Source organism: Cetorhinus maximus, chromosome 16 (genome assembly GCF_964194155.1).
Source record: "Cetorhinus maximus chromosome 16, sCetMax3.hap1.1, whole genome shotgun sequence".
In the NCBI taxonomy this organism is placed as follows: domain Eukaryota; kingdom Metazoa; phylum Chordata; class Chondrichthyes; order Lamniformes; family Cetorhinidae; genus Cetorhinus; species Cetorhinus maximus.
In genome coordinates, this window is record NC_135894.1 from 19301715 (window position 1) to 19324098 (window position 22384).

General features: G+C 40.5%; 1 protein-coding gene across 2 annotated transcripts in view; it reads right to left on the minus strand.

Annotated features, from left to right (window-relative positions):
* Window positions 1-22384, minus strand: part of fndc3a (fibronectin type III domain containing 3A) — a 206763-nt gene that overhangs the window by 149941 nt on the left and 34438 nt on the right. For both annotated transcript variants that reach the window (XM_078559450.1, XM_078559449.1), the window contains exon 2: window positions 5969-6044. In XM_078559450.1, the coding sequence (XP_078415576.1) occupies window positions 5969-6044 (76 nt within the window). The remainder of the gene's footprint in view (window positions 1-5968; window positions 6045-22384) is intronic.

Consider the following 22384-nt stretch of genomic DNA (forward strand, 5'->3'; position numbering starts at 1 on the left):
GGCCAACTGAACAACACCAGGTGATATTTAGCACAGAGTGGAGGAGCAAGGTAAAGACCATCATCTTACGAAACAGAAGGCTGCCAGCAGGGACTCATTAATAGATGTCAAAATACATCATAAATTGCTGATAGTTGTTGGTGTTTGAGCATCTTAGACTAAAATACATCTTTTGGCACAATGTACCCCTAAACAATGTAGGAAAGTAACTTCCTGAGAATATAACAATAAGGTCAGGATAAAACATACTCATCTAATCACAATATTTTGGAAGGGTCTCTTCGGAAAGCAAGATCAAAAATGATGCCCCTTTTAACAATGGTACCATCTAATAAATGGTTAGCTTACTATCTAAAAGATCTAGAGTCTGTGAAATAGAAATAGGAAGAACGTTATCTCCAGCTTTGAAAAGACCAACTTAATAAGTGTGTTGGACTGTACCCATCAACTTGATGTCATCAGCATATCTTGAAATTGTTCTTTTGATCCCAGAGCCCAAATCATTTATGTAAATAGTGAACAGTGGTCCCAGTATCAATCCTTGTGGAACACCACTTCCCACTTTTTGTCAGCCTGAGTAACTACCCTTAACCCTTCCCCTGTTTTGTGTTTTATATCCAGCTTGTTATCCTTTCTGCTACTTGTCCCGATTCCACATACCATCTTCTGCTTTTCACATTAACCAGGAGTCGACTGTTTCGAAAATCCAAATATATTACACATTTACTGCATTACCCTTATCTTCCTATTACTTTTTCAAATAATTCAATAAGGATGGTCAAGCATAACCTCTTTTGAAAGCTGTGCTGTCTGCTCTCATATTTTCATTTTCTAGATGTTTTTGTATTATATTTGTAGACAGATCCATAATATTTCCTACCACTGACACAGTTCCCTGGACTTATTCTATCTCCCTTTTTAAAAACAGGACTAACATTATCTGTCTGCCAGTCCTCTGGCACTATTCCCTTTTGTAATGAGCTTTTATACACATCTTATAGTGCCTGTTATCTTTCCCCTAATTTCTCTTAATATGCACAAATACAACCCAAGAAGACCACGGACTTAAATTTTCAATAATGAATTAAATTTGTGATATTGTCTCTCTCACATACACTTCTACCACTAGATGGAGCTTCACAAACAGGGACATTTTGCTTTGTCCTTACTTCCCAATGTGAAAGCCATGGGAGGTTCACTAATAATGTATTATTCTACTGCTAAAGTGAATCTGCATCCTATTAAGGTCACATGGTTTATTTCTATTAAGCAAACATAGTCAGTATTCAACTACTTTTCAGGCTGATCAGAGCCTTGTCATTTTTTCTTTGATGTATAATTGATGCATCATTTTAATCAGCAGGCTATAAAGAAAAACATATCTTTCACCCAAAACTAAAGGCTGATTATGCAAGGCTTATAGCATGCAAATCAAACCTTAACAACGCTGGAGGAATCCAGTTATTCCCAAGGTCCTAAAAGACAGCACCCGAATCAACAGGAGATGCTATTACTTATCCATATATACCAATATCACAGTTGTTTGAGCTGCACCTCACTAGTTCACCAAGTCTGCTTCGAATACAAGTAGTCACACGCTACTCTTTATGTCTGTGGAAGTCTTTGAGGCTGAGTAATCATCTGCAAGTCATGTAAACCACATGCAGTTTTTTTTTGATCTAGGCATCACTGACTTGCTGAGACAGAACTGAACTGTATTGCTAAAATGGTTTTAATTTCTTTCAAGACATTGAGAAATTGGCGAAGACATCAAACATTGATTATATCCCACTGAGTATTTTTGAAGTGGAGGCTGATGTAATCTTAAAATGTTCTTGATTTCTTTCCAGAAATAACTTAAAAGTGTGTGCGAGTGAGAGAAAATGAGAAAATCTACACAAGAGGATAAGCCAGAGTACAGACAAGGTGAATATAAATAGGATTATTGCTCTTCTCAGTTGGTAGGAACTTAGAGATGCCCTGTTGGAACATGGGAACTTACATTAAAAATCTCTAAATTGAGGGGGGCCTGTGTGGTGCAGTGGATTAGGGATTGCCCTTACTTCTGGAATCTGGGTTTAAAATAGCCCAAACAGATGGCAAGAAATTATTTTCTGTCTTCTCACAGTGAAATGGCTTTGGGCAGCTGGTGAAGGTGTCTTGCTCCTTTCAGTAACTTTAAACTACCTAGTGACTCAGTACAGCTGCAGCAGCAGCAGCAATTAAGCACAGTGGTTAGACAGCAATACAAACAGCTCGTATCGAATATCTGCACTGGAACTACTAGCTGTTTACAGTTTTCTTCATTTCCCTACTAAAAATTTGCAAGTCCCCATCCTCCCTTAACTGCTTTGGTCCCACTCCTATGTTCTTTTTTGCCCTCTCCAGTCTGTCTCTCGCAATCCCCCTTTCCACCTCTTTCTCCTCTCACCTCCCAGTTCCACCACCTTGGTCTATTAATTCCACACCCTCTAAAATCCAGCTTTACTTGAATACTATACTTGATCTCAACTCCCCTTGGGAAATACCATGAGTGATTGAATACTGTTTCATATAGTCTGTTCGCATGTCACTGCATTGAAATCCATCTAACATCCCTTAGCTATCAGCTTAAATGGTTCAAATCCTTATGAATATTGCCAATATCTCAAAAAAACTTCTAATATCAGCCACAAATTTCATATTATGCTACCATTCATCGTCAACATTTTAAACTTCACCCAGCACATTCTACTGACAACTGAGTTTCAATCAAACTACCCTTGTTATTTATTTCTCATTTATTCTATGAGCTTTAGCCTTCTCTAAAATGTGGAGAATTGATCCAAAGCCTTCAAAAAATCATTATATCTGCTAACTTTTTCAAAAAATTCCCATATCCCACTGCTTTTAAAACAATGCTGACCACTCTATGACCTCTGTTTTTAAATGAACACCAATAACATTCTACAAGATGTGCTCAAATTTTTCACACTACAGATGTCAGTTTGATCTTTATTTCCGGATTCATGCTTCACTGCTTTTTTGAATATCAGGATAGCATTTCATACCTTTCTACTGTTACGACTAAGTGAGAAGGGGTGAACTGGTTCCCCTCTATTTAACCTCCTTAGTTGGTCACAACAGAGTTATAAGTTTCTTTTTTCACAAGGATATGCCTTTTCCGAATCAGAATGTTTTTAACTATTTAAGCTGGGAGTAATAGGCAGCCAATCAAATGAGGCTTTCTTGAGTCAAAGGGAGAGCAAATTTATAAACCACACACTCACACACACACCAGAAATAAGGGGAGTAAGAGTCCAATAATAAAAAAAGTAAAAGAATATACGGTTAAGTGTCCTTTGTAGGTTCTTGAGGTTCTTGAGATTTTAAACACTGTGGCTGATTTGGGTTAGCTGGTTTTTTGGATACGGTCAGATGTAGCTGGTGATGTAATTATTATGAGATCTTGGTTCGCTGGTAGGTTTCTGGTAGAGTTGGCTTCTTGAACCAGGCAATGCACTTGTTCCAAAAGAGAAAGAGGGGGAGAGAGCAGCCTTTAGCCCATTTCCTATGCTGAAGACTTTCTTGACACTGTCTGTATCACTTGCAATCTTGCTCCAGTGGCTGGGCAGCCTTGCCTTGAAATACTTCACTTATTGTGTATTTCCAAGAGGTTTTGGTTGTGTCTATCTGTGGCAGCAATTGTTTCAATATCCAGTACTTTGAATTTTTAATGTCTCTTCCTTAGACAGTTACAAGTTTCGGTGGGTGTCTGGATTATAGGAAATGTCTCTTCATGCTCCCCTGAGGCTGATTTGTTTGTTTCTCACCTTGGAATGTGGCTTTGCATTTTTAAGTAGTTTGCTCTGCCTCAGTTCAAATTGCAAAATTTCCAGTCAGTTGAAAGTTGAAAAATCATATTTTCAAAAGTAAAGGTGCATAGTCTTGTGACACTATCCTCAAGTATAATCCCGTTATTTATGGAGCTTCTATAAATGTTAATCATCTGAATACCTTCACTTCATTGACGATTTGATTGTTTATGTTATGTGGCCCAGAAGCCCTGTGAACATTTAATTGCTTCTGTTCTTTCATATCAGTAACCCCTATATCGGTCAAATATTTTGGGAAAAATTAGGAAATGGACTTAACCCACAGCTATCTTTTAGTTAAGGTTGATGGAAGGAATTAATTCAACATTGTTTTATTTCTCGAACTCAATAATATTTAAACCAACTTTCTCCTAAGAGGACCAATGCAATTTTTAATATTCTCGTTTACTGGAAAAAAATCTGGAAAAACCATGGCTCATAACTTCCAAGTTCTGGGGCATCATGCCTGGGGGCTAACCCCACAGATATACTAGGGGACGTGCCCCCCGCCCCCTGAAAAGTGCTCAGGTAAGGATTGCATACAATTGCCTGGGAAGCTCAAACTTCTGTTGGGCAATTGCCCTGCAATGGGAACCATCCGGAACTACGAGACAAATAGCAAACTTTGTATGGCTCTGGCTGTCTTACAGTTACCAAGAAAAAGCTAAAAGAATTAAAAGCACTTCTAACTTCTGGGTAACTATAGTGCTGACACCCATCCCCACCAACCCCCCACTCCCTGTGACAACCCCCAAAACGCTACACTAATGTGCCCACCCACCCAGGGACACTCTGGCTGCCCTCCCCACCCCCTGACTACAACCCTCCCCGCAACTACCTTCTCCAACCCTAAATAACCATCTTGGGCCCTCTCCGCTCTCACCCTGGCCAATCAACTGACCCACCCTAACGTCCAGCCCCAATCCAGCCCACTTACCTTTACTCCCTGGCTTCTCAAAGTGGCTGGACCTTTAAACCTACCTGCTTTACAGCAGCCAGTGCCATAAAAGGTGGCATGTCTTCCTTACCTCCGACTCAGCTGCCCTCGAGGGAAGGCCTTGGAACCCATTGCACTACACTGCTCTCACCTTGCCTGAATCGGAAGATTGGGCAAGAAAGGAGCAGCTGCATTTCCAGGTAAGTAAATAGGAGTGGAGCGGCAATCCAACTCTGAATGCCACACCACGGAAGATTCGGGCCCATTATTTGGATCCCTACAGCTGCTACCTGTGGTTTGCCTTTTCCTGTTCGCCTAACCTATTAACTATTTCAGTTTTCCATTTGATCATTTTATGACCTTTCATTCTCTACTTTAAAAGGATTAACTTTATTCAACTTGAGTTCCTTACAATAATGGTCTATAGACTGATGCAAATCCCAAATGTTTAATTTGTTTTATTATTTATTTGATCCACACCTGGTCAACTAAAAGGGAACAGGCTATCAGGCTATGGCATTGTCTAAAAGAAAGATCAATTTCTGGGAAAAGTCTTGCTACTGGTAATCTATACAGACTTTTTGAAACAATACAGAATGCCGATCTGGAACTGTAACAGATCTTGCAGTCTCTGCAAAATCATGGAGGTCTATTTAAGTCCCAGCAATTCTTCCGATGCTCTTCTGACATAACCTTATAGGAAACTGGCTGCCAACCCACATTTTTCCATAATTATGAGAGACTCTATGTTGACTCCTTATTAAATTAAGTTAATTGGTCTCTATGATTTTGGACTATACTGTGTTAAAAAGCAGTAGCTTGAAAGGCCAGCTTGGCAAGCTGCAGAGGAAATCCACAATTGAATGAATATACACCTTTCAGACACCGGTACAAAGTTAGACAACTACAAGAGTCTTTAAGAAAACTCAAAGCAATAATTTATGCCAAGGGAAGAGTGGACTTGCCTCACAGAAGTCTATGTAGGTGCCGCAAAACTCTCTCAATCATTCATTTACCATGACTCAGTGCATTCTCTGAGCAATTTACACATATAGGTCACCCCTTTACCAAATACATTTTGAGAGAGAGCGAGAGAGACTAAGCCGCCACATTCTATTAGAAGCTTCAGATTCATTCTGGACTACTAAATATTGACAATTTATTGGCAGTAGCTTACCTGTAATGCACTGAAGCTGCCCATCCTCTCTTCTTATAGTAAATGTCTCACCTGGGTTGACTTGAACCAAAATAACCTATAATTATATACATTAAGATATTAAAATATGCATTCAATTTTGTCAACTAAAATGTTTTAACTTTACATTTTTTAAACTTTGAATTATTGAGATGAAATACAAGAAAAGCACCTCACATTTATTTAGTTCCTTAACACAGCAACATTTCTCAAAGTACTTCTATGTTAAGCTGGGTTTTGTATTATATTACGAGCATTACAATTATTATGTGTCCTTTTCTGTTTCATTTTAATCTCGAATCATTAGGTAATCCAAAGAGCTCTAAGCTTTGAATGCCATTCCTTTCTCCCTTCATGGGAACATGTTCACTTTGTACCCGAGTCCATCTTCTCTTGGAAGGCTCGTTATTGTTGAATGACTGTTTTGTCACCAACTTTTGATTGCAATCCGCCTGAGCCAGATCCATTTTCAACTCTCTGACGTTAACACAGTTAAATATTTTTACACTTGATTGGACTGTTGCCCTTTTCCATAATTACTTAAATCTGATGATATCGTCACTGTTCCTCAAATGCTCTCCCACTGAAACATGTTCCACTTACCCTCTCTACATTCCCCAGAACTAGATCCAGCACTACTTCCTTTCTCAGTGGGCTGGAAACACACTTATCAAGAAAGTTCTCTCATACACATTTCAGAAATTCCTTTCCCTCTTTGTCCTTTAAATGATTACTATCCTAGTCTCGATCGAGATAATTGAAGACCCCCCACCCCCATTATGACTGATCTATAGCTCTTGCATCCTTCTGTAAGTTGCTTGCAAAATCTGCTCCTCTGTCTCCTTTCCATTATTTGACAGCCCATAGTATTCATCCAGCAGCAATTAGATCCTCTACTATTCTTTAATTCTAACTAGATTTTGTCTTTGGCCCCTCTTCCACATCATCCCTCTCCAGTACTATAATAGTATATTTGATCTATACTTTCACCCTCATCTTTATCTTTTCCTATCTTTACTGAATTTCTTGTAACTGGGAATGTTATGTTCCAATCTGCCCCTTCTGAGCCATGTCTCCGCTATTGCAACTATACATTGTCCCATGTAGCAACTTGTGCCTGCAGCTCACCAATCCTATTTAGTACAATGTCCAGCAGTTTAATGTTTTGTGGGTGAGGAGTAGACTTGTTTAGCAAACAAGATACATGCACAATAAAGGATTTCAAGATAATAAAAGCAAAATACTGCAGATATTGGAAATCTGAAATGAAAACAAGAAGTTTTGCTGGGGATACTCAGCAGGTCTGGCAGCAACCGTGGAGAGAAAGACAGAGTTAATGTTTTGAGTCAAATGGTTTTGTGAAGGGGAGGTCATGTCTCACTAACTTGATCGAGTTTTTTGAGGAAGTGACAAAGATGATCGATGATGGAAGGGCAGTGGATGTTATATACATGGATTTCAGTAAGGCCTTTGACAAGGTCCCTCATGGCAGACTGGTACAGAAGGTGAAGTCGCACGGGATCAGAGGTGAGCTGGCAAGATGGATACAGAATTGGCTTGGTCATAGAAGACAGAGGGTAGCAGTGGAAGGGTGCTTTTCTGAATGGAGAGCTATGACCAGTGGAGTTCTGCAGGGATCAGTGTTGGGACCTTTGCTGTTTGTAGTATACATAAATGATTTGGAGGAAAATGTAACTGGGTTAATTAGTAAGTTTGCAGACAACACTAAGGTTGGAGGAGTTGCAGATAGTGAAGAGGATTGTCAAAGGATACAACGGGATATAGATCAGTTGGAGACTTGGGCAGAGAAATGGCAGATGGAGTTTAATCCGGACAAATGCGAGGTAATGCATTTTGGAAGGTCTAATACAGGCAGGAATTATACAGTAAATGGCAGAACCCTTAAGTGCATTGACAGGCAGAGGGATCTGGGTGTACAGGTCCACAGGTCACTGAAAGTGGCAACGCAGGTGGATAAGGTAGTCAGGAAGGCATATGGCATGCTTGCCTTCATTGGCAGGGGTATTGAGTATAAAAGCTGGGAAGTCATGCTGCAGCTGTATAGAACCTTGGTTAGGCCACACTTGGAATATTGTGTGCAATTCTGGTCGCCACATTACCAGAAGGATATGGAGGCGTTGGAGAGGGTGCAGAGGAGGTTTACCAGGATGCTGCCTGGTCTGGAGGTTATTTGCTATGAAGAGAGGTTGGAGAAACTCGGATTGTTCTCACTAGAGCGACGGAGATTGAGGGGCGACTTGATATAAGTTTACAAAATTATGAGTGGCATGGACAGAGTAGATAGTCAGAAGCTTTTTCCCAGGGTGGAAGAGTCAATTACTAGGGGACATAGATTTAAGGTGAGAGGAGAAAACTATAGAGGAGATGTGCGGGGCAAATTTTTTATGCAGAGGGTAGTGAGTGTCTGGAATTCGCTGCCAGAGGAGGTGGTGGAAGCAGGTACGATAGTGGTGTTTAAGAGGCAGCTTGACAAATACATGAATAGGATGGGAATAGAGGGACACGGACCCCGGAAGTGCAAAATGTTTTAGCTGACGGGCAATATGATTGGCGCAGGCTTGGAGGGCCGAAGGGCCTGTTCCTGTGCTGTACTTTTCTTTGTTCTTTGACTCTTCTTCAGAACCTTAGAACTTTATCAGTTCTGAAGGGGAGTCATATTCAACTCAAAACTCTGTTGCTTTCTCCACAATTGCTGCCAGACCTGAGTATTTCCAGCACTTGAGGGAAATATAAGCAAAGTCTCTCTCAAGTTTAAACAGTTGAGAAGTGTTCTAAACACAGTATTTGAAATGATTATAGGTTTCAGTAGGATAGATACAGGAAACTATTTTCTCTGGTGGGACAGAATAATGGATCACAATCTTAAAATTAGAGCTAAGCTATTTGGAACTGAAAGCAGGAAGCACTTTTCACACAAAAGTAGTGGAAATATCTTTTCCTCCCTCCCCACCACCCATCTTTCTAAAGCCTATGGGTTGCTGAGACAATTGAAATTTCCAAGACTAAAATCAACAAATTTTGATTAGGTAAGGATTGAATAGTGGAATAGGCCTGAGGGGCAGAATGGCCTACTGCTGTTCATTTGTTGTCTCATATTTGTGCCTTTAATTTAATCTAAATTATCACAACAATAACTGTAGTTCAAACTCAGCTCAGAAATGGAAACAAAATATATTTGACATTTCATTATGCCAACCCAGACCGAGGTTCTATTTTCACCTCAGCCACAACAATGATAAGACATCCAGGAAATACAGATGGTATCATGGTGCTTATGAGGTTGACCCAGCTCTGTTATAAAATAAGGCCGTCAGCACAGGAGAACTAAAGACAACTATGGCTCAAAGTCCCAATCCAGGGCTTGCACACAGAACTCGAGATTGACACTCCAGTGCAGTACTGAGAGAGTGCTGCTCTGTCAAAGGCATTGTCTCCTCTAATTTTTTCCATCCATGTGCGAAACAAATTTTTCTATGTGGACCAATATCAAGGTAATGGGCAGATGTGTGCCAGTAGAAAAAAAATCTATATATAGTATATATTTTTAAAAAGTTACCATAAATATGGAAGAAGAAAAAAAAATCACCCCAGCCATTGTCAAGGTAACATGCTAGTCCACAAATTACCAGAATTACTGAACTCAATTTGAAATTTACTACTGTGATATTTGAACTCTCATCCTCCAGGTTAGGTACCATAACTACTACACACTATCATACGTGAGAAAGGCATCTGTTAGTTTTTATACTGTAGCTTGTATTTTAGTCACTTGATTGGAGAAAAGTTGAATTGGCGGAGAAGGTTCAAGATAAGACAAGGATAATTTCTTTCACGTTGACAAGCTCAAAATAGAAAGAGCTAAGGAATTTTGAATCGATAGAAAAATGAAAGAGGCAACTGTTATTTTTTCAGCTTATTGAGCTTTTTCTTTACTTAAAATTGCTATGAGTAGTGAGGAAAGTAGCTCAGTAATTTCTTCATATCAACAGATATAATCAAGGAGAGCTATAGTGTCTCTGTGAATTTGGAGAGGGGTTGGCTCTTGTGAACTGGAAGATGAAGGTCAGAGAGACACGAACATATGAATTAGGAGCAGAAGTAGGCCATTTGGCCCTTTGAGCCTACTCCACCATTCAATAATTTGTGTTGCCAATTCTACATTCTCATCTACCTCCGATAACCTTTGATTCTCTTGCCTAATAAGGATCTATCGACCTCTGTCTTAAAAATATTCAATTACCCCGCCTCCACCACCTTCAGAGGTAGAGGGTTCCAAAGTCGCACAACCCTCAGAAAAAACTTCTCCTCATCCCTGTCCTAAAAGGACAACCCCTAATTTTAAAACAGTGCCCCCTAGTTCTGGACTCACCCACAACAGCAAACATTCTTTCCAGGTCCACCTTGTCAATGCCATTTAGAATCTTATACACTTCGATCAAATCACCCCTCACTCTTCTAAACTCCAGTGGAAACAAGCCCAGTCTGTCTAACCTTTCCTCATAAGAGAACCCGCTCACTCCAGGTATCAATCTAGTAAATCCCCGCTGAACCGTCTCCAACACATTTACATCCTTCCTTAAATAAGACAACCAAAACGGCAAACAATATTCAAGATGTGGTCTCACCACATACCTGAAGCATAACATCCTTTCTTTTATGTTAAATTCCTCTTGTAATAAAGGATAGCATTCCATTAGCCTTCTTAATTACATGCACTAGAACACCTAGATCTCTCTGCACCTCAGAATTCTGCAGCCGTTCTAGTAATACTCTGCTTTTTTGATTCTTCCTGCCAAAATGAACAACTTCACATTTGCCTACATTATACTCCATCTGCCAGATTTTTGCCCACTCACTCAATCTGTCTATGTCTGTCTGCAACGTTATGTCCTCTTCACAACATACTTTCCTACCTATCTTTGTGTCACCAGCAAATTTAGCTATGATAACTTCACTCCCCTCATCTAAGTCATTGATATACCTTGTAAAAAGTTGAGACCCCAGCACAGAGCCCTGTTGGGCTCCACAAGCTGGAAATAGTGTGTTGAATAATTCATCCAACCCCTCAAAGCCGGTCCACTATCTACAAGGCACAAGTCAGGAGTGGGATGGAATACTCCCCACTTAGCTGGACAAGAGCAGCTCCAACAACACCGAAGAAGCTTGACACCATCCAGGGCAAAGCAGCCCGCTTGACTGGCACCCCAGCCACCAAATTAGACATTCACTCCCTCCACCACTAATGGACAGAGGCAGCAGTGTGTACTATATACAAGATACACTGCAGCAACTCACCAATGCTCCTTTGACAGCACCCTCCAACCTGTGACCTCTATCGCCTAGAAAGACAAGGGATGAAGGTGCATAGGAATACAACCACCTTCAAGTTCCTCTCCAAGCCAAACGCCATCCTGACTTGGAACTATATTGCTGTTCCTTCTTTGTCACAGGATCAAAAGCGTGGAACTTCTTTTCCAGCAGGACTGGAATGTACCAGCGCTAGATGGTCTTTACCGGTTCTCGAAGGCTGCTCAACAACACCTTATCAAGGGTAGTTGGGAATAGGCAACAAACCCTGGTCTTTCCAGCGATGTCCACATCCCATGAAACAATGGGCAGAATTTTCCCCCCGTCGGGTTCAAAGTTGAAGAGTGGGCGAGCAGAGGCGCGCCTCTGATCAGCGCCCCCGATTGGGGGCGCGCTGCCATTTTACGTGGGCAGGCCAATTAAGGCCCGCCCAGCGTGATGTCTGCTCAGAAGCGCTGTGCATTCCCTGTGCGGGCGGGGGGGGGAGTTCTTCAGCCGAGAGCATGCGCACGAAAGAGCGCACTCATCTCCCTGAGGCAAAGTGCTGCCTCAGAGATCGGTTGTACATTAAAAAATATTAAAAATAGAAAAAAAAATTCCCTGACACTGTCACGAGTTGGGACATGCCCATAACTTTTAAAAACTTTTAATTAAATCTTTTAAAACCTACATGAAACCTCATCTTGCCCGTGGATGAGGTTTCATGCTTTTTCTAATGCCCACCAGGGCTCCTGGCCTGCCCGTCAACCTTAAGGTTGGATGGGTAGGTCCGTTAATTACTTAAATGACTCCGTCAATGGCCTCAATTGGTCATTGACAGGTTGGCGGGCACACAGCTGATTTTGCTGAGCCCCCGCCTACCTGAAAATTTAAATGGGGCGCGGTGACGTCGGGAGTTCCGCCTGACGTCACCGCGCGTTATTTTACGTGTCAGCGAGCGGGCCTTGCCCCCCTGCCAGGGAAAATCCTGGCCAATAAAAAAATACTGATGGTTAAATTTCGGATGTAGATCTACCTTGGCAGTTAACTGTCAGTCACCATTAACTCGTGCATTCTCCATGGCAATGCCTCTACCAATCAGAGTCCGCTTGCCAACCAGTCAGCACTCACTTCTCATACAGTATGAAGTTGTTGCTTCCTCTAACATTGGTATTCTTGCGACTGTCCTGACGAGTACAAGGTGAAAAGCTTTGACAAAATGTCTTATTTCAGCAATACTCAAGTTCTCTACTACCTGTACAAATGACTATTTTAACCAATTTAATGGGATCCTTTGAAGAAGTAACATGCTGTGGACAAAGGGGAACCGGTGGATGTACTGTACTTAGAGTTCCAGAAAGCATTTGATAAGGTGCCACATCAAAGGTTGTTGTGGAAAATAAAGGCTCATGGTGTAGGGGGTAACATATTGGCATGGATAGAAGATTGGCTAGCTAACAAGAAACAGAGTAGGCATAATTGGATTTTTCTGGTTGGCAAGATGTAACGAGCAGTCCGCCACAGGGATCAGTGCTGGAGTCTCAGCTTTTCACAATTTATATAAATTACTTGGATGAATGGACCAAAGGTATAGTTGCTAAATTTATTGATGCCACAAAGGTAGGTAGGAAAGTAAGTTGTGAAGAGGACATAAGGAGGCTACGAAAGGATAAAAATTGGATACGAGTGGGCAAAGATTTGGCAAATGCAGTATAATGTGGGAAAATGTGAAAATTGTCCATTTTGGCAGGAAAAATGAAAAAGCAGCATATTATCTAAATTGGTGAGAGATTGCAGAGCTCTGAGATGCAGAGGGATCTGGGTATCCTAGCGTATGAATCGCGAAAGGTTAGTTTGCAGGTACAGCAACTAATTAGGAAAGCTAATAGAATGTTAACATTTATTGTGAGGGAAACTGAATACAAAAGTAGAGAGGTTATGCTTCAGTTATACAGGGCATTGCTGAAACCACACCTGGAGTACTATGTACAGTATTTGTCTCCTTATTTAAGAAAGGATATAAATGCATTGTGTTACGGACAGGAGAGAGACAGACAAACTGTACTTAATTCTACTCACCGCCTGTCCGTAAGCAGAAGGTTTTTTGAATTATTTTTAAAGTGGCGTGTTTTCCCAAACACTCGGTTTGTGAGATCCAATTTACTAATAACCTGCAGAAAACCCACATTATAATTAACTCTGAAGGTTAGTTTATTCCACATTCAAAAACCGGAGGAGTATTCGCAACTTCCCACTCCACCACACGCACTCACACAAGTACAAGCACACAGTAAAAGGGAGATAGAAAATGGAGTTTTACAACAATGGATAGTAACAGTACAAGAACCACAGAAATAAATATTAGTTCATGTGATTTCCAGAGTTCAGCTGGCTGAAGACCAGAGTTGTAGACTTCGCTTTACAGTTGGTGCTAATATCGCAAGATGAAGTTGGTACACAGAGACTGGGTCGGTTCTGCAGGTGATGGTTGGAAACCTTCCAGCAGAGAGAGACTCGAGGCGCAGGCTGCTGTTCTGTCTGGAGGGCTGCTTCTTGGTGATTCACTAGCTGGCTGTTAAATAGTAGACTGTGAGGCTAAAGATGTAATGTTAAAACTGTCCAAAAAGGCCAGAGGCTTGGGTCATGTGACATGTCACATTAATGGTTCATTTGCAGCTTAACAATAAGTTTGTGTGCTTCTGGCCAGAATTCCATTGTTCCTTCTTAGGAGAGAGGGCAAAATGGTTATTAGCATCTCTTCCAGTAAATTGGGTTTTGACCTCTCTCTTTTATGATTGTTCAGTTGGGGAAGCCAGTTCATCTGCACTTCCTCTGCTTTCGTTGATTACAAGGGGTCTGTACAATGAGCTGTGAGATTCCATAAACTGAGTGAAGAATTCTTTTGTTCTTGGAAGTCCTGGTGGGAGCTCCAAGACAAAAGGGCCAACCCTGTGGTCATGTGACTTGTAATAGCTTTTTTTGGTTCAACAGAAAGTCAATTTTTTTTAAAAATGGCAAAAGAATAAAGTTCTGGATTTCTTTTCATATTACATCGAACCCAACGGTTGGAAGCAGTTCAGTGAAGGTTTAGACTAATACCTGGAATAGGCGGCCTTGTCTTATGAGGAAAGGTTGCATAGGCCAAGCTTTATCCACTGGAGATAGAAGAATAAGAGGCGACTTGATTCAAACATATAAGATCTTGAAGGGTCTCGACAGGGTGGATGTGGAAAGAATCTAGAACTTGGGAGTCACAGTTTAAAAATAAGAGGTCAACCATTTCAGACAGAGATGAAGGGAAAAGTTTTGAGGACCGTGAGTCTTTGGAGCAATCTTCCTCAAAAGGCAGCAGAAGCAGTCTTTGAATATTTTTAAGGCAGTGGTAGATAGATTCTTGATAAGGAAGGGGGTGAAAGGTTATCAGGGATAGGCGGGAATGTGGAGTTGGGGTTACAATCAGATCAGCCGCGATCTTATTTTGAATGGCGGCCTACTCTGGCTCCTAATGCGTATGTTTGTATGTTATCCCGAAAAAAGGTGTGGATACTGTGTCAATCAAAAGTTGGAAGATGGGGATCACTAGATTTTGTTGGATAGAGGTATCAAGGGAAATGGAGTGAAGAAATAGATCAGCCACATATAATTGAATCAAGAGATGGGCTGGAGAGGTTCCAATGGTCTTATAATATTAGAGCACCAGTCTGACAACTGAGTTGGTCATAGTTTCCAGGATGATGCAGACAGAGCTGCCAGTCAACATAACATCTCTCTTGGTCATGCCTTACATTTAAGCAAATAGTTATCTCACTGATAAAGAATCATACTAGTTTTGATCTATAAACGATGGTTTATTATCTACTGAGGTTTCAGGAGAGAGAGAGAGATAAAATAATACATCTGCAGTAAAATAAGACATTTTAAAATTATCTAAATCCTCTTTTTTAAAAAAATGCACACGCCTCTTTCCTCACTCCAAATTAAACTGGCTCTTTCACAGTGTTTAACATTAATTATTTATTTCTTTATTTTTATGTTGTCTTCCACTCTCTGTTTCACATCTTTCCTCCTGAGTTATATGAATGCTTGCTTCTGACTTATTCCTGTTTTTGAAAGTCTCTCTTCTGCTTGTTCTTTTTGCTGTACATCGTCTACTCTGTCTCTACGTCTTGACACACTTCCCCTCTACATATTTTTCTCCAGACAACTTTTACACTTTCTTTGTTCAGCTTTCCTTTCTCCCTATTACAAGGGTTGGCTATCTCATTTTCTGTCAATGGAGTATGGGTCTAATCAATGCAGTGAAACTGTAGAGCAGAAAAATCATTCCCATTATGTTCAAATATCTAAATAGTTTGGATTCTTGCAGAGCACCGTATCTTAAATCAAATGATTACAATATTGCAAATGTATCGAATCAGTTTCTCAGTTTGAAAATATATTTAGAATTGAATATGAAGTTGGTATGTTATTGCAAACATTGTGAAAATATACAGGGATTTGGATGGCTGGTGTTTACGATCATTCAACATGAAACATGTTGCGTGGCACTACCACTGTGCTAACTGGGATAGATTTTGAACAGATCTAGCAATTAAAAAATGGGCATCCATGAGGCACTGTGGGCCATCAGCAGCAACAGAAATGTATTCAACCATAACCTGTAATATGACCCATCATATCCCCCAATCTACTGTTACCATCAGCAGGACAGGGGATCAACCCTGGTTCAATGAAGAGTGCAGGGGGGCATGCCAGGAGCAGCACCAGGCATACCTAAAAATTGGGTATCAACCTGATGAAGCTACAACACAGGGCCACTAGTGTACCAAACAGCGGAAGTAGCAAGTGATAGACAGAGTTAGATGATCCCACAATCAACAAATCAAATCTATGCTCTGCAGTGCTGGCAGATCATGTCGTGAATGGTTGTGGACATTTAAACAACTAACTGGAGGAGGATGATCTATATCAGCCACCTCCTAAGGTTTCCAGCATCACAAATACCGTCTTCAGCCAACTCAGTTCACTCCACGTGATAACAAAGGCTATGGGCCCAAGTATGTCCTGTCCACAAAGAGCAGGACAAATCCAACCCTATCAATTACCGCCCCATCAGTCTACTCTCAATCATAAGCAAAGTGATGGAAGGGGTTGACAGTGCCATCAAGCAGTACTTACACAACAATAACTTGCTCGCTGATACTTAGTTAGGGTTCTGCCAGGGCCACTCAGCTCCTGACCTCATTCCAGCCTTGATCCAAATTGGACAAAAGAGCTGAACCCAAGAGGTGAGGTTGAGAGTGAATGTCCTTCACATCAAGGCAGCATTTGAGTGAGTGTCAAGGAGCCCTAGTAAACTGAAATTAATGGGAGTTGGGGGGGTGGGGGAGGTAGGAAGAATTCTCCACTTGCTGTTGTCATACCTAGCACAAATAAAGCTCCTTTGACAGCACTTTCCAAATCCATGACCTCTACCACCTAGGAGGACAAGGGCAACAGATGCATGGGAACACCACCACCTTCAAGTTCCCCTCCAAGCCACACACACCATCCTGACTTGCAACTATAATCGCTGTTCCTTCACCGTTGTTGAGTTAAAACCTTGGAACCCCTTTCCTAACAGCACTTTGGGCATAACTACACTACTTGGACTGCAGTAGTTCAAGGCAGCAGCTCTCCACCATCTTCTCTAGGGCAATTGGGGATGGGCAATAAATGCCAACCTAGCTAATGATGCCCACATATGGTGAAAGAATAAAACAAACTACAAAAGTACAATCAAATATTTTCAACACCCTCTTTAAAGGCACAAATGTTGAAATGATAAATCAGATCCATTCAGCATCATTTAATTGAGAGTCACAGGCCTGGAGCGAAAATAATCTTTAGCTCAGAATCAGGTCAATGCCAGGAGCCAACACTTGTGCACTTACAAAGCTCAGAAGCGGTGCAGAATTTCAGTGGAGGAATCAATGCTGCAGCAAGAAGCAGAATGTGACGTAAGCCAAGGACCATGGTAATGGGAAGGCCACGCATGAGTTGGGGCTCTCAGATAAGTTGGGAAGTGGGACTCTGGGGCAGATATAGTGAGAGAATCTAGGCCAGGGATAGACCAGGAATCCAAAATATAAGCAAAGGACAGGCAAATCTGCAATGTAATATTGCATCATATATGATGCCAGAGAGTTTGTTCACTATGTTTGTAATGTCATTACACAATCCAAATTTGAATATTTGTGTGATTGTTGCAGGAGAATATGACATTTAATAATCACAGTATTATTCACAATTCCAAGCCTTTATCTATTTTGAGGCTATAAAGGACGAAGTAGGTGAAGCCAGAGGGTGACACCCAGCTGGTTTGCAGACTTATGTCAATATGTTGCCTCAGTATTAAAGAATATTGGTAATGGTAATGATCTGGTTATGCACATTGATTGAGTTGCCTAATATATACAGAAGAGCAGTAACATCACAGTTACCGGTAACCATGCATGACATGTGCCACCTCTTCTGTTGAGGGAGGACTGAGAACCCATGGAAAAGGAAGTCAAACTCTCACATCAAGACACTGGTCAGTCACATAAGGGAACCAATCCTTCATGCTAAAGGCCCAAACCTTTACATTCAGAAGTGGTATAACACCACTTTGTAGCTCCAGCTGGAGCAACCACAATCCCAAAAATATGTTCCCTGTAGGTGAAAATGACATGGGGAAGAACAACAAGGTGAGGCAAGAAGCACAGACAGGAAAGAGGCAAAGCTGGTGTTCAAAGAAAGGTAGGCACAAGGCAGAATATATATCCTGTAAAAGTTTCTTGTTGGAATGTCAAAACAGATCTTTCATCTCTCTAGTTCTTTGCAGCTTATGGATAGATCCCTCTACAATCATAGCCAGTTTGGGCCTCACTAGTTTGAAATGTTTGTTATTTTATTTCTAACCTGATACTTATTTAAATAACAACCTGGCTTGCTGCCTTCTGATTTACTTTTAGTTGCTCCACTTCTTGTTGTAAACTAAAATCTTAGATTCTGAAAGGACGGTTCTAATTTATCACTCTCCCCATCTTTCCTGCTATGGAGATCCCTTTAGCAGACAGGGATCTAGATAACTCAAAATGCCTATTGAGCTTCTGTAACAGCCAGTGAACCAAGCTGCATTTTGCAAATGTTGTCAATTTATCCCATCTGTGAAATGCTTTAAAACACACCATTAATGATCGCCGATGTCCACTAATTGCAATATAGTATGGATGTAGAGTTTTGCTTGTTCAGCCACTAGCATTATAACATTGGCCACATGTACATTCTCTTCATCCCATTGCACAGCAGCCTATTAAGGTTCTGATTGCATTATCCTCTTCAAAGGAAACTGCTTGAGATTTCAAAAGGGAAAGTGCCCTTATGGTCAAGGATCATCTTGTGCTCAGCAGTTCCGAACAACTTTGCAAAGAACACTTCTGAAAATGTATTGAATCCTACATGCAAGTTTCTTGCACTCTTACACTAGAGACTGTCTTTTCAAGAATTTACTGGGGCACCATAAAAAAAAGAAAGGATTCCTACAATTATCCCAGCTTTATACATTTGTAAGTTATTAATTGTGTGGCACTGTAACTTTTTTATGGTTGCGTCAATCATTTTAGTTATAAATAAATTGGTCAATATTTTTTAACCAATACAAAATCATCAACCATTGTAATATTTTCTGTCTTCCAGATTGGCAAAAGGCATAGTGCTTTCTATGCTCTCTTCAGTAACTGGTAGGCCTAACTATTCTACTTCAGAACAGATGGCAATAAGCAAAGTTTCAGTTGGTAAAAGGCACAATTTATTTTCAGAAACTGTTATCCGGCTGTTTGAATAACAAAAGGAAATTGGTCAGAGCTTTGCCCAATTATCAAGGGGTATAAATTTATGGAACTACAACAGACATTCTTCTGGATTCAGCATCACCAATCACTTCCATAAGTGATCTTTGCGATTCCTATAATATGGAGAATACCTCAACTGACCAAAATCTAGTAAAATAATAACGTGACCTGGGACAATAACACCAAGACTCTCCATTGTGCGTACTTGACAGTGCAACCTTGCATGCATTGCCATCTGTTTTAATGTTCTGATCATCACTTTGAATCAATTATAAACCGACAAACTGGTTTAATTTCCATGACATATGAATGATTGGAATAATCTTCACAATGAGATTCAATCAATTGCACCCCACATCATAAAATAAAAATTTGCAACCTTGACCTTCTATTATGGGTTAAACTTACTTAAGTTAGGAGTTCCTAAAATACCTGATCTTTACCTGTCTCTCTTGCAGGCAATGTGCATTTATTTACGCCTCAGCCTGTGTTGTACAGCGTCCCTCTTCTGGCTGACTAGAAAGACTGAGATCCATCCCCTTCCTCATCTATTAGTGTCAAGGAGCAGCTTGCAGAGGCAGCTTTGAATGAGGAAGTCCCGCCCTTTAAAAAAGCTCAACCTTTTTCTCTATCTATGGAGAAGTCAGTCTAGAGTAGTCTGAGCATGGAATAGTCCAGGAGGTGAGAGGCTATATGGCACAGGAAGAAGCAAAGATGCCTATAAGCTGCAAGAGAAAAAAATAATGGTGTGGGAATATATGCAACAACATTCCTTGTTTCGTTAAGACCATCACCAAACACCACCCCCTGCCTCAACTCCCTTGCTGCACTGAATGAAAACCATTATAACTCATAAAAACCAAAATACAATAGATGTTGAAACTGTGAAATAAAAACAGAACAAACTCAGCAGGTCAGGCAGCATCTGTAGAAAAAGGAACAGAGTCAACTTTTCAGGTTTATGGCCTTTCATCAGAACTGGAAAAAGTTAGAGATTTAAAAGGTTTTGAGTACAGAGACATGTAAAAACAGGAGGAAAAGAAACAACAAAAGAGAAGGTCTGTGATAAAGGTGGAAGGCAAGAGGAATCAGTGACAAAAAAGGTTCATGGTGCAATGCAAAAGGAGACAAATAAGGAAATAAAAGATGGCTTGAGAGGGGGTGTAAATTACAGTTTCAGAATCATTCCCAATAGCAGCCACCCAAAATCAAAGGGAGTGGTAGTTATGATCTGAATTTGTTGAATTCAATGTCAAGTCCAGAAGGCTAAGCAGTGCCAAATTGAAAGATGAGACTCTATTCCTTGAGCTTTCATGAGCTTCATAATTATTATAACCCATAGTTACTCTATAATGTGATAAATGACTGTTAATTGTATATCAATTGCATTTAATAATATGCTGGTGGAGGCATTAATTGGAGTTTTACGTGAGCACATTTAAAAAGACACCTACTGAAACTGAGTTAGGAGGTGAAAGCTTGTCATGTCTCACTCTGTAAATAAATGTAAGACTGAGCAAAGATTGGCTTCAATACTACTTTTCTCAACTGGTTTTCCAGAACAGAAAAATGGCTTCCCATTGTCTCAAGACTAATGTGTTATATGACAGCAATCACATTTCCCTTTATTCTATTTAGGCTGCCAGATTAAAATTTCCAGACATCCATATCTCAGTATGTAAAAAAATAGTTTAAAATAGTCTCAAAGTTTGTTACAACTCTAAGAATCAACTATTGGTGAAGTGAATTTAACCTTATATTAGTAACATAATTGGCCTTTGACACAGTAAATAGAGATGCCTTGTAGAAAGTCTTAGCTAGTCTTGGATGCCCTGATAAAGCTGCAAATCCGATACAGCAGTTTTATGGTGGCATAATGGTCAGAGTCACTGACTGTGGTAACTCTTTTCGAGTCAGCGCAGGTTTGATACTCTTTCGAGTTATCAACAGTCACAGATTGTGACTCTTTTTGAGTACAATCACAGTTCTTGGTTTCCAGGAGTGGGACATGAACCCACAACCCTCTGATTCAAAGGCGAGGGTGCTATGAACTGAGCCACAGCTGACACCTCCCTCACTGACTGTGGTAAATGCACTGACCCATTTAACATAACAAGTGGTTTAAAGCAGGGTTGCGCTCTTCAGTATACTCTTTGTTGCCATGCTTTCTGGGACATTTGATGGAAAGATTGATGGAATATACATCCAATTCAGAACAGATGGCACTCTCTTCAACCTCAGCTGATTGAAATCCTCAACTAAGGCATCAGAGATGACGATACAGGAATTGCTGTCTGCTGATGGCTGTGCCCTTATGTCACACCATAAGCATGGCCTTCAAAGGATCATGGACTGTTTCTCAAAAGCAGTTGACAACTATGGGATAACCATCAGCTTAAGGAAGACAGAGATACTCCACCAACCACCACCAAATTCTAACTACGCCCCACCTACTATAACTATCAATGACACAACCCGAAAGGCTGTAGATAACATCACTTATCTCAAAAGTTCAATCTCTAGAAATGCCTCGATTTACAGCGAGCTGGAAAATAGAATTGCCAGAGCAAGCTTGGCACTTGCCCGTTTATGCAAGAGAAGAAACGAATTATCAAACTTACAACAAAACTTGCTGTGCACAAAGGTGTGGCAATACCTACTCTCCTTATATACCTGTGAGCCTGGACTACCTATTCAGACATATTAAGCAGTTGGGCAGATTCCACGAGATGCATTTGGAACATCATTGGCATCAAATGACAGTGCAATATGCCCAAAGGTACTTCAAAAAGCAGAAAATGTCTGGAGTTGAAGCACTCAGCATCAGGGCCAGCTCACATGGAGTGGACATGTAGTATGTATGACTGACGATAAAATCCCAAAGGCAGTTGTCATGAAGCTATTAATGTATATATTATTGAAAAATATTTTACTTTTAAATTAGAGGTTTAGTCTGTGGGTGTGTCTTAATTTGATCATCAGTCTGGGTGTTTTGTTGTGTACTAGTTTTGATATGTAAGAGAGATAGAGTGTATTTGCATTTTTTGAATAGAACATTCAAGAAGCGGGGTGAAAACTGACACCTATCTAGCAGATACCAAGCAATATGTTTATATTACTAATAAAATTGGTACTATGAAAGGGGTTTTATTGTTAGAAGAGGCTGGTGATACAATGAAAATTTACATTCAATGAGCGCTGCTAGGTATAACTTCAG